The sequence below is a fragment of the Salminus brasiliensis genome, chromosome 12, assembly GCF_030463535.1.
Source record: "Salminus brasiliensis chromosome 12, fSalBra1.hap2, whole genome shotgun sequence".
Lineage (NCBI taxonomy): Eukaryota > Metazoa > Chordata > Actinopteri > Characiformes > Bryconidae > Salminus > Salminus brasiliensis.
The window spans coordinates 24,458,504-24,470,088 of NC_132889.1; the positions used below are offsets into that span (position 1 = coordinate 24,458,504).

General features: G+C 40.6%; 1 protein-coding gene across 1 annotated transcript; it reads right to left on the reverse strand.

Annotated features, from left to right (window-relative positions):
- Positions 1 to 4,117: 4,117 nt before the first annotated feature.
- cbx8a (chromobox homolog 8a (Pc class homolog, Drosophila)) lies at positions 4,118 to 6,427 on the reverse strand. The gene is made up of 5 exons (XM_072693967.1): positions 6,309 to 6,427; positions 6,086 to 6,129; positions 5,690 to 5,755; positions 5,501 to 5,567; positions 4,118 to 5,196 (listed from the first exon to the last, which is right to left on the reverse strand). The coding sequence occupies exons 1-5, from the start codon at positions 6,375 to 6,377 to the stop codon at positions 4,558 to 4,560; spliced, it is 885 nt and encodes a 294-aa protein (XP_072550068.1). The 5' UTR covers positions 6,378 to 6,427; the 3' UTR covers positions 4,118 to 4,557.
- Positions 6,428 to 11,585: the final 5,158 nt, after the last annotated feature.

The window sequence follows — 11,585 nt, forward strand, 5'->3', positions numbered from 1 at the left end:
ATCCTACTCCTGCATCTTCAGTCCCACCCCTGCCATTATTAAAAGCTGTGAGTACACACGCGCCAGTACTATTTTACATTATGGGGAAACGTTTTTTAATTGGACACTATTTAGCATATTTATAATGAGGTATTTATAATGAAATGAAAGAAATAGCGCTAAGTATGTGTATTTACATTCAACACACACACACACACACACACACACATTGAAACCTAGGATTTGTTGTCATTAACTGACAAAAGAAGCAAAGCCCAGCGCCACTAAGCTAAATTGTCCCATTTAACCCGAGCTCATCTTGCTTAAAAAAGGTTTTATAGGAGCAGTACCCCAAAGAAACCAAAATAAATAAATAATAGCTATTTTTGTAAATCTCCATAATTGGCTCCTCTTTCAAATAAAGATGCTTCATGGTTCATTGTGTAGTGCCATAGAAGAACCAATAGAGATTTAATAGAGCCTTTTAAGTCTAAAGAACCTTCAATTGATGTTCATGTTGTTTATGTTGTCAATTTAAAGAATCCTCCCATCTCCTCAAATACGGTTCTTTATGGAACCAGAAGAGGTTCTTCTATGGCATCACCCAGAACCATTTGAAGCATATTTATTTCTAAGAGTGTAATGCAACGTTTGACCCGAACAGTGCGTGATTTAAACACGTCTATTATCCGCTAGATTACAGAAATCCCCACCAGAAAGCTTCATCTGAACGACAAAACTCCCTTACCTCTGTTCTTCCATTCTGGCGTAAAATAACTCGATAAAACTCCACAGTACGAGGTGCGTGGACATCTACGCAGCGCATAGGTTAAATTATAGAGTTAAAATAAACCCCAAAAAGGAATTAGCAACTTAGCGTTAATTACTAAAATAAAACCGAGTAAATAAGTAGAAGTAAAAGTATGGTCTCCTGAAAATGCTCAGGTATCAATTCACATTAAAAAAAAGGTATAAAGGTGCCTCAAATGGTTGACAATGTCATAGAACAATTTGTTCTTCAATTCTTACCACCTAAACAAAAGTCTAGATATTGACATATCTTTAGAACATTTCTAGGCCCGCAGGCATTGCATAAAGGCCTGCTTGTTTTTTTTTTTTTTTGGTTTTGTTTTTGGAAGCTGAGTGGTGATAGATTGTTCTGGAACAAGGTCATGGCGACATCTGGTGGATCTTACTGGTTTTTCAGCACCTGTCTAGCAGATCTGGCAACAATCAAAGCCATCAACCCCCCTAACGGACTGTGTTCAGTGTTCACCACATGTTCAACAATGTCCTCCTCAAGTTGAAGCAGGCTTTGGAGGACTGGACCAGATGGGTCTGGGTGAGATGACGATGGACAAGAAAGGCTTAGCCCTACATTTCGTTAAACATCGCATAACGTTTCTTCATCTTCAACTTCTCCAAAACAAAACACTCACTTTTTATAGTCCAGATTCCGCAACGTTATTATCTCAACACTTCTGTATTATTTAACGTTTTTAATCACTCAAACTGTTTGTAAATTAAAGGCATCCGTTGCCTGATTTCATCACATTCCTGCTTTAGAAGACAATGAAGCTTTAAATGCAATGCTTTTTTGTATTTCAATGATTTAAAAAAATATATAATATGTATATATATACATTTGTGCAGTCGTGAAAAATACGTATAGCAATATAGCCTCTGTTCTGTAACGTATACCAGACCTGTGTCAAGTTAATTACCTCTATTTCACAAGCCTGAGTTTAAAGGTCTAATAGTTGTATACGTAAAGATTACCTTCAATATCTTTTCCCCCAACTGTACCTGGTTTCCGCGAGACTTGATAAGCTGATAAGGCTCTGGGTGGCTCTTTAATCTCTATGAACAGCGATTGAGCTAAACTGAATTTACTGAATTTCAGTGAAGGGAATATCTATCTCTCTTAAAGCGCTTTTCACCGCTGAGACGACCTGAAGGCAGTGAAGCTCCATTTCTGAGACTCTGAGTTCTGAGTTATAACTAGGGTGAATGAATCTAACGTGGGTAGTTTCTGCATGTCTGACTTTGGAATACATTGCCAAATAAAACAAACGCATTAAATCCACACCAGGACCTTCCTAAGAATGTGTCATAATCAACCCGAAATTTAAAAAAAATGCAAATATCAAACTTATAATAGAAATGGTTGACATCTCAGTACTCTTTGTTCCAGGTTGTCTCAGACGATCAGCATTCCCTATTGTGGGCCAGTTCTGTTAAAAATGTGGGACACTGAAAAAGTCACATTAATTGGTGTTTTAAAAAGGTCAGTATCATTTAAGGCTAAAAGTGCAATCATTTTTCATTTCCAATTTTTATACAACTTACAATGTTACTGATGCTGCTAAAAAAACAACAACTTATAGGTGTGGGTGTTACATTTAAAAACAGACCATAAAAGTTTTGATTCATTTCGTTGTTGTAGCGCCGAGATCTACATTTTTTACTTCTTTGTCATTTTTGAAATCTGGAAGTTGTTCTTTGCAATATAAATGCTCCAAAATATCTGAATTCAGAAAAAAATGAAATCTTTTTACATTGGCTTCAAAAATGGACATTTTTGAGATACGGGTTTTTGTGTGCCAGTGACGATTAATTAAGTTGTTTTTAAAGAAATTAAGTACTTGTTTTAATTAATTTAATTCTGCTTTCACTGCACGGCATATATGATAATATATGCATATTATTAAATGTCATGCAGAGAAAGCAGAATTAAATGCGCAGAATTATTGAAACATTCATTAACGTGAAGCGATTAAAAAAAACTTTAATACCACATTTAACACAGATGCTGCAGTTATTGAATATACCATGCCCTACATCTAAAACAATCCATTAAAAGACTAAACACCTGTAAATAACCGTTATTATGGCAGTTATACCCCTCCACACATTTTCGCCTAACTGAACCACTTCTTGAACTGTCCCGCATGTTTTCTGATACGGCGCAGTAAAACATAATTTTTCAGAGAAATAACAAATCTAGAATATGAACACATAATCATATTTCTAATAAAGAAACATATAATAAAAATATCCTGATAAGAACTATTCAACTAAAAGAAGTGTTTTTAAAAGAAATTTAAACTCAGCATTAATTCTGTCTAAGCACTGAATGAACTTTGGGCGGTCTTTGCATGGGATGCTTCCTCTTTGAAACCCGCTTTACCTTTATCTAAGATTGGAGATTTGTGAAGTCATGTGGTTTTGATCAGGTTACAGCTTGTGTTCACTTTCATTCATTTGAGGAAGACCTACAGAGCTTAGGTGTCTCACATTAAGGCAATTCATACAAAGGCTATGTGGAGGGATATGATGAGTAATTTAGAGTAAAATATTTAATGTTATATTTGTTATAAATTGAATAAATTAAGGGACGCGCGTTTATTTGTTCAATTATTCGAAGATTCGGGTAATATCTCTGGCCCTCTCTATAAGGCCCTGGTTTAAAATTCATCAGTGAAAATGTAATGCTTATTTATATATATATATATATTTATTATTTATGTATATTAGTCGCTGTCACGCAAACAAAAAAAAGTCTAAAATGGCAACTTTGTAGGACAAGAAAAAAACCTTCTTAACTCTCCATGAAAGTCAATATAAAACGAATTTATTCCAAGCCGTTTTCATTTCTATTAGTCCATTCATATTTGACTTTTTCAACTGCCAGATTCACATGATTCCAAATAGGCAAAAACGGGAGATACACGGTTTTTGCGTGATGGCATAAATATTTTTAGGATACAAATATTAGTCCAACTCAGGTCTTCCAGATCTGATCAGTTATTAAAGCTACAGAGAAGATCCTGCAGTGCAACACAGCACTTCTAACTGTCCCATCGTTGAATCCAGCAGACCATAGGCCTGCTTTCTTAAAATACAGCAAGAGCTGAACCGAATTTCACTGCCAACTAACCGACCTAAGAAAACCACGGCGCGACTGCAGCAAGGCCTTCATTAAAATTCACGACTTGGTAACATCAGCCAACAGATTTTGCCAGATGCAGTTCTCTGACATTTCTTCCCTGGATGAAAAACATCTCAATCTCTCAACACGCTATTATTAACACATCTTGGCCACAACACACAACACACACTCAGTCAGTCTGCATTTATATTCTTATTTTTAATCTGTGCTTTAATACAGACAATGTTAGACCTTCAACATGTACACACAGTACAACAGAGGACCACAGAAGGTGACAGTAGAGGAACTAGCCGTTCACTCTGAATAAAAGGTGCTGCAAGCTGAAAGTGTCTCATCATCAGCAGTCTGTGCCTGCAGTCATTACAGCCCACAGGCATTTAGAGAGGAAAAAAAAAACAAACAATTAAACAATTAATTGCTGCACATTACTCAAAACTTTGGGAAGTACAAAAATAAATTTCATTTTCATAGAAAATACAGATGAAAATGCATATGCAGACTATTCGCTTTGTTACATATATATATATATATATTTATACACATGATTGTGAGACACACTGTACAGTTAGAGACTAAGAAAAGGACAGTTAGATAATACCGGGCTAAAGCTGGTCTACAACACCAAATCATCTCATTTCCCTGAAGAAGCCTTTGTCTGTAGAGCTTTCTTTAATCGTGACAGTCACAGAGTTGCTGGTTATGTCAGTCACTATAATCTTCTCCATGTTCTTCAGACACGGGCTCCAGGACTCCCCTCCTTCCTCCTCCACATCCAGCGGCTCCGGGGACAGCCGGTCATCGTCGGCCAGCTCGCCGGATCTGTACAGGCCGTGTCTGGACAGGTGCTGCTGAACGTCGCCGCTTCTAAACGGCTGCGTTAGCTGCATTAGGCCGTAATGAGACCCCTCGCCCACCACAGAGCGGCTGAGCGAGAAGTGCTCACTTGCCCTCCTGTTAAAGGGTTTAGCGGACGCAGCGTGAACAGGGAAGCGCAACTTCGGTTTTGGCCCCCTCTTTTTGGGGACGCCAAGGAAATCCACGTGAGCCTGCGTAGGCCGAGCTTTCCTCTCGGGCTCCGGGGGGCGAAGTCGCACGCTTTCGCCCCTGTTGACTGTGCTGGGGGGGAAGATGGTGGGTACGACCGTGCGAAGACCTTCACGAGCCCGGGGAGTGACCACGGGCTCCGCCACGGGGAATGACACCCGGATCTCTCGTGACATCTCTCTTCTAAATTCATAGTTTTTGGTACTGGCTTTAGCTTTTGCCTGAAATATTAATTATAAAAATAATTAAAAAATAACAACAGCCATGCGTCCAGTAAATACGAGCAGTATTTATTTAATACTAAACCTACAACGAAAACTGGCTTTGATTAAAAAAAGCCAATAATATGAACGTCTATGTAGTTTTTTTTTTTTATTTAATTTTTTTTAAGAAAATGAACTGGAAACACCAGTTTCTGCTTTCCATAAAGCTCAAACGAACTAACTTTGGCCGTTAACTGCTTTTTAACCTAAGAAACGAGCCTACGGTAATAACGGCGGTGACTTGTGCATTCCGTTTGCCCACCTTTGACAAGTAAGTCCCCGGTTTCGGCCCCCTCTTTTTCGGCCCGTACAGCTCTCTCTCTCGCTCTCTGTAACGAAAACAACCCGTTTAAAGTTCACATTTATCACCTGGTACCATTATTTACACTCTGGATGAGCTGGTAAAGAGCCTGAACGCTAAATCTAGCGGGTGTGTCGAGGGAGCACCAACCTCTCCTCAAAAGCAGCGAACAGACGTTCATCGAGAATATTTTCCTCCGGTTCCCAGGTGCTGTATCTGCAAGGACAACGACACAAGTCAAGTAAACACGCTCACGAAGTGCTGTCATCTAGCCGTTCGTTTAAACGGCGAGAGAACTTAATGAAGTGCTCGAAATCGAGTCGATTCTGTAAAGTTTTCGAGTTTTCACCAATTAGCGCCGATGCTAATCTTCTCGCTGGCCTTAAAACTCCAGCTAACGTTTTAGCACCGAGAACCGAAGCCCGTTACGCAGCGCTCGGGCACTGACCTGCTAGCATTCGGCTGGCTCGGTAGCAGCGAACCAACGTTAGTCAGCGATAATCAGAGACATGCAAGCAGGAGACACGGTATCGGCAGCATACTTACTTCTGAGACCAGCCCTTCCACTTCACCAGATACTCCATCCGACCCTGCGGGAGAAAGCGTGACAGCTAAAACACCACCGCTCAATCAGGTTAGCACACTAGCCGCGCTAGCTAGCTAGCCTTCTGCGACTAACTTGCCAAAACCAACAGGACGCGAACAAATCACCAACTCGCACTCCAGCGGAGGCCAACGCTTAAACAGAGGACACAAGTCATACACCTACTCTTCTTATGCGTCGCTTGATGATGGATTCGGCCGCGAATACTCTCTCCCCGACAGCAGAGAGCTCCATGTTTACTTCGGTCCCACTGAGCTTTTTTTTCCTGCCACAACCTCTGTCTGAAGCGAGCCTCGGCAGCCCATAATACTCCCAATCGAAGAGACGTCATCACGTTCTAAATTGTTGCCATGGGACCGGAGTCGGTGGGACTTCGTTCTGCTAAAGCCATTGGTCGAGCCGTTGCTACGCGGACGTAGTTGCTAAGGGAGGGGAGGGAGCCGCGTAGTCTTTTCTAGGAAGTGACGAACCGTGTTTGAGAAGCGGAGCAGACAGAAGATCGATCAGCGAGGATCAGACCATCGGTCACTGCTGTGGAAAAGTGGACTGATCGCCACCGAGCTCTTCTAGAGGCGTTTTAACAAAAATGGGTAAAACAGAAAACAGGCGAAGCGAGTGCCCTGCTGTTTAATCACGGCCAGCCTGGGCGGATATAAACGTCCGAGTTATCGGTTATGCTAACTTCATTTACCACGATTTCGTTCAGATCCAGCCTGAGTGACACAAGTTCAGCAGTCTGCTCAGTAACAGCTGCACAGCGAACAGTCGAACAGTCTAATAGACCAGTACACATTCAGTCCTGACGTTACCCACAACCCAGAAACCCATAACTAGTACTGTTAGAGACTAAACGTACAGCGGATCAAACATGTCTTACACTGCCAGTATCTTAGAAAGTCATCATAAATGAAGTCTTATATTTGTGACTTCGGTTATACGAACTACACTAACTCATGTAATTCGATTTTGATTAATCGAAAGTGTTGCGATGAAGAGTCTCTTGAACCCAAGCAGGTTTCATTCAGAGATCTGTTTAATCTGATTTTCCACCTTTAGGAGGGCTTTAAAAGTCACGGGTCGTTTCTGCAACGTTTGATTCCTATCGCAAAAGCAACATTTCGAGATGGTTGGAACCAGGACCGCTTTTGACGAGAAACCGAAGTGATACGATTCTACAAAACTGCTTAATTGGAGTCGAGTCACGCTTTTATAACGTCGTCTTAAATACGAACCGATAGAGATGATTACATTTATACATTTTTTTATTATTAATAATTCTGAATAAATTATACATCAATTATTTTAAGCAGTAGCGACGAGCGAATAATAATAATAATAATAATAATAAGTGTATTATATTCTTTTCCTATTTAGTTCTTTATAATTGTAGGTTTATTTGTGTTATTATTGCAGTAATGATGCTCCGTTATCAAAAAATCCATAATCTCAGTTAAAATCGTTAGAAGCTTCGTTTATAATGTCCTAAAATGTGCGCTTAGCTGAGATAAGGCATTTTTAATGCTTTAAAATTTTACTCCAAACCGTTTCAACTTTGCTTTTATAATTTAAAAATTATATTTACAAATCATGTCCTGAAATAAATAAAGAAATCAAATGAGCAACAATAATTAACCCGAGTTTGCGGTGAAAAAAAGATGCAATTCAAGATCGGATTAAAGTGCTATTGTAAAGAGATTTACACATTACATTTTAAATAGTAGAAAAGTAAACGTCCGTATAATGTCTTGTATTTATACCCGGGAATGTCACCCGGGCTGACTGAAGATTAATATAATTAAACGACTGAATTATTTTAGTGTAGTTAAATTACCCCCTTTAAAGTAGTCTATCTCGAGACGAGTTCTGTTGAACATCAGACGATTTATATGAGGCAAATAATAAAGAAAAATGCACCACATTTTTTATGTTGTTTCACATTTTCACAGAAAAATTCAGGTAAGTAAATAAATAAATAATCTAACAAATTTGCGTCTGAATTAATAATGTAATTGATCGCGAGGCGAACGACGAGGGGAACCACGACTACATTAAATAACCATCGGGAATAAATAGAAGACACATGTTTCCATGTTTAGACAAATATATGAATATAAATTCACTAGCTACAAATTAAGTAGACTTAACACGCAAATACTACACAGAAATAACACGCGAATAATAATCCGCCTTCGTTCACACTGCCGGGGAAAACACCGGATTCTATGTAAATCAGATTATTCGTGTTAGCGACTTCTCAAACGAACGGCAAAGCGATTTAAATGGAAACGCAACCGAGTTTCTCTCAGATACTGAGAGATACTTCAAATCGACATATTCGCACTGATACGAGGCTGCTGCGGGTTTCTTTAGGCTGAGAGACAAACAAAGAGCCGCACTGGACAAAGAGGGGGAAACGACAACCTCCGTGAAACGTCTGGGAGGTCTGGGAGACGTCTCTAACTAAACTGTACAAACTGGATGATGTGGGCGTTTGATTTAAAAATAATCTGTCCCGGGTGAGTGTGTGTGTGTGTGTGTGAGAGAGAGAGAGAGAGAGAGTGTGTGTGTGTGTGTGTGTGTGTGTGTGTGTGTGTGTGTGGCTCTCCTTATTTGGCGCCGTCGTTGATTGGCCTGCGCGTGTCTGCAGTGCTGTACAATGGCGCCAGAGCAGCGCGACCCTCAGCGCTCAGCCTGTCGACCTGAGGACGGACAGCCGTGTCGCTTTTAACCTGTGAGAGGAACCGCCATCATAGATATCCTTAACAATCCCGGCAACAGAGCCGAGCCTGTTTACACAACGGGCAGAAATGCCTCAAACGGCGCCCATAATGTACGTGTACCCCCGCATGCCTGGTTCTGAGAGAGATGTGGACCATCAGCACACCTGTCAGAGATGTCTAAAGAAATGCCTACATCTAAATCTGACATATTTCTATTCCCTTTTCGATGTAATTGTGAGTAAATCTGCTATTTCCTCCTGATTCTGTACACTAGTCCACAATAACTCGACTGGAAAGCCCTTTATCGAACAGCTAAAGGAACCATTTAAGCCCCAAAACCGAGTGTTTATGCCAACAAGCTGAGGAAACCCGTAGAGAAGACGAAGACGACTTCATGAACCCAGCCAGGAGACGACAACGACCACTGTAAAAAAAATAAATAAATAAAATAAATAGTCGCCTGGCTTGGTTTTGTCATCTACAACTTCCTTCCATATCGCCTCTTGTTAAGCCGCCGACACACGCCTGAACTAAAGGTGGTGGATTTGCGTGCTAACGGGCTCCAGCAGCTCCAGGCAGGAACACATCGACCCTTAGCTAGATGTTAGGCTGTGAAAGTCGTGCCCCTGCGAGGTCTTCAGCTGCCTGATGTGCATTCCAGGTTAATTTAGTGCCCGGACTCTGGCGTCAGCCCGCCCGTGTTATTTATACAGCCTGCGCGCCGTGATCTCAATAAGTGGAGGACAGCCATTTTCTTTCTCCAGCTGCGGGAACGTTTTTCAGCCGCTTTAAATGGTCGCCCTGATTAACGTTTCGCGCCCACGGTGCTGTGCTGAAGAAGGTGTCGCGGCAGGGAAAGCACCTCGGGATGTCCCTCATAATGACATGTAAAGTGACTCAGGGACGAAGCGTTGAAACGTTCAAACGAGACGAGCGAGAGTCGCTGAAATGGAGGTGAACTTCAACAGAGAGAGAGAGGGAGAGAGAGATAGAGAGAGAGAAAGAAAAAGAGAGAGAGATAGAGAGAGAGAAAGAAAAAAAAAAAGAGAGAGAGGGAGAGATAGAGAGAGAGAAAGAAAGAGAGAGATAGAGAGAGAGAGAGAAAGAAAAAGAGAGAGAGAGAGTACCTTCTGAAACTGATCCGGTTTAAAGAGTCGGAGTCAAGTTTGTCCACTGAGGCGATTTGAAGAGGGGTTTCCAGACCATTTTGGTTCCAGCTCCCAAATTCAGCCCCAATGCGTTCAGATTTTTAATCATAATTTAATCCACCTCATATTTCTGTCAGCATTTGACTCTCACTGTCGTATCTGTTGAGCGCGAGTTCCCCAGGTTTTAGGCTTCACGGCGTTGAATTGTTCATTTACTGACCAAATCCTACAAAAATGAGTCGTTTAATATGTTTCATATACGGATAAGCCAGTAGCTCAACTTGCAACTCAGTAGCATCCATTCATTTCACTGTAATTAAAACTCGACAGTCTTCAGGGACTTTCGTTACATCGTCGTTTCATCATCTCTAATCTTGCCGTTTAATCTGGGTTTGCTAGCTTTTCGTTCAAAAATCCAAAGATCCAAAGATTCAAAGATTCAAAGCCTATCAGCCAGGCCTTTCGTCCGCCTCAGAGAACAGGGGTGGGTTAATATATGAAGACCCTAATTTACGAGGCTCCTCTGTTGTTTGTTTCCCAGGGAAAAGGTCAGTTTTAGAGTCGCTAGCCGGACAAACATCGCAGCTTATCTGCTATTTTTAGTCAATGATTTCAGGGCAAGAGCTCAGGAGTTAATTGCTAATCATTGTAAGCATTTATTTACATCGGGAGAGTGATTTGGGCGGACATGTTGGTGTTCCTGCAGAGCTCGAGGAGGCAAAACTGCGGGCAGCTCTGGAGGAGCAGAAATATGGAGCATGTTAAAGTAAAGAATTAAGCAAAACTATTGTTTAAGTCCATAAATATCACTGATTTTTCATTTGAACCTTTCGTCAGCTGCACTGAAGCTTATTGTGTAAAATATCAGATACCAGTAGCCATTGAACGAGTCGGCTCTGCTTTCCCACTCAAACGAATATTAATAGATTATTCAACCTCTACATTTCGGATATTGCTAGTTGGTGTGTGTTAATGTATTTTCTGTATTATATCATTTACATCAACGTCATTTTTTTGCTTCTTAAAAATGACTTTGAGCTTTTCTTTGTACTCTTCAGGTCTCTTCAGGGATGTGGACTATACACGTCTTGGCCCATCCAGTGTTTTTCAGTGCGGAGTAAATAAGTAAGGACATTTGAACCAGTATGAGCATTTTAATAAGTATAACCCATAGTATCAACTCTGGCCTGCTGTAAATGTTGCATTTTTTTACAAATTCCAACAACACATTTGCAAAAAGAATCACTTTTCAAAAAATGTTCACTTTGCAGAAAACTAAGCAGCAAGAAAACCTACATCTGTAAGGGAAGGATGGCATCATGTGTAGGAACATCTGTTCACCATTACACAGCAATTAAACATTAATTGCTTTAGTTTTGAATGTACAGTACATTACCACATGTGGATGACATGAAGAGTGTGGCTGCTGAAAATATCACATTACACTCTTGCTACGAATGAAGCAGTTCTCTCAAGCTGCTTCAGATTAAGTTTATAAACGTCTGCCCAGCGTTCAGCATATCGTCGCTGTCCAATAAAAACCATGTATCTCCAAAATGGTGACTTTACAGGAG

Bases quoted from the DNA above. Each gene is read 5' to 3' on its own strand.
- cbx8a (XM_072693967.1), bottom strand. From the start codon at position 6,377: ATGGAGCTCTCTGCTGTCGGGGAGAGAGTATTCGCGGCCGAATCCATC. The intron at 6,130-6,308 runs GTAGGTGTATGA...TTTCTCCCGCAG, and splicing joins TCAAGCGACGCATAAGAAGA to GGTCGGATGGAGTATCTGGT. The intron at 5,197-5,500 runs GTGGGCAAACGG...TTAATATTTCAG, and splicing joins CGGGGACTTACTTGTCAAAG to GCAAAAGCTAAAGCCAGTAC.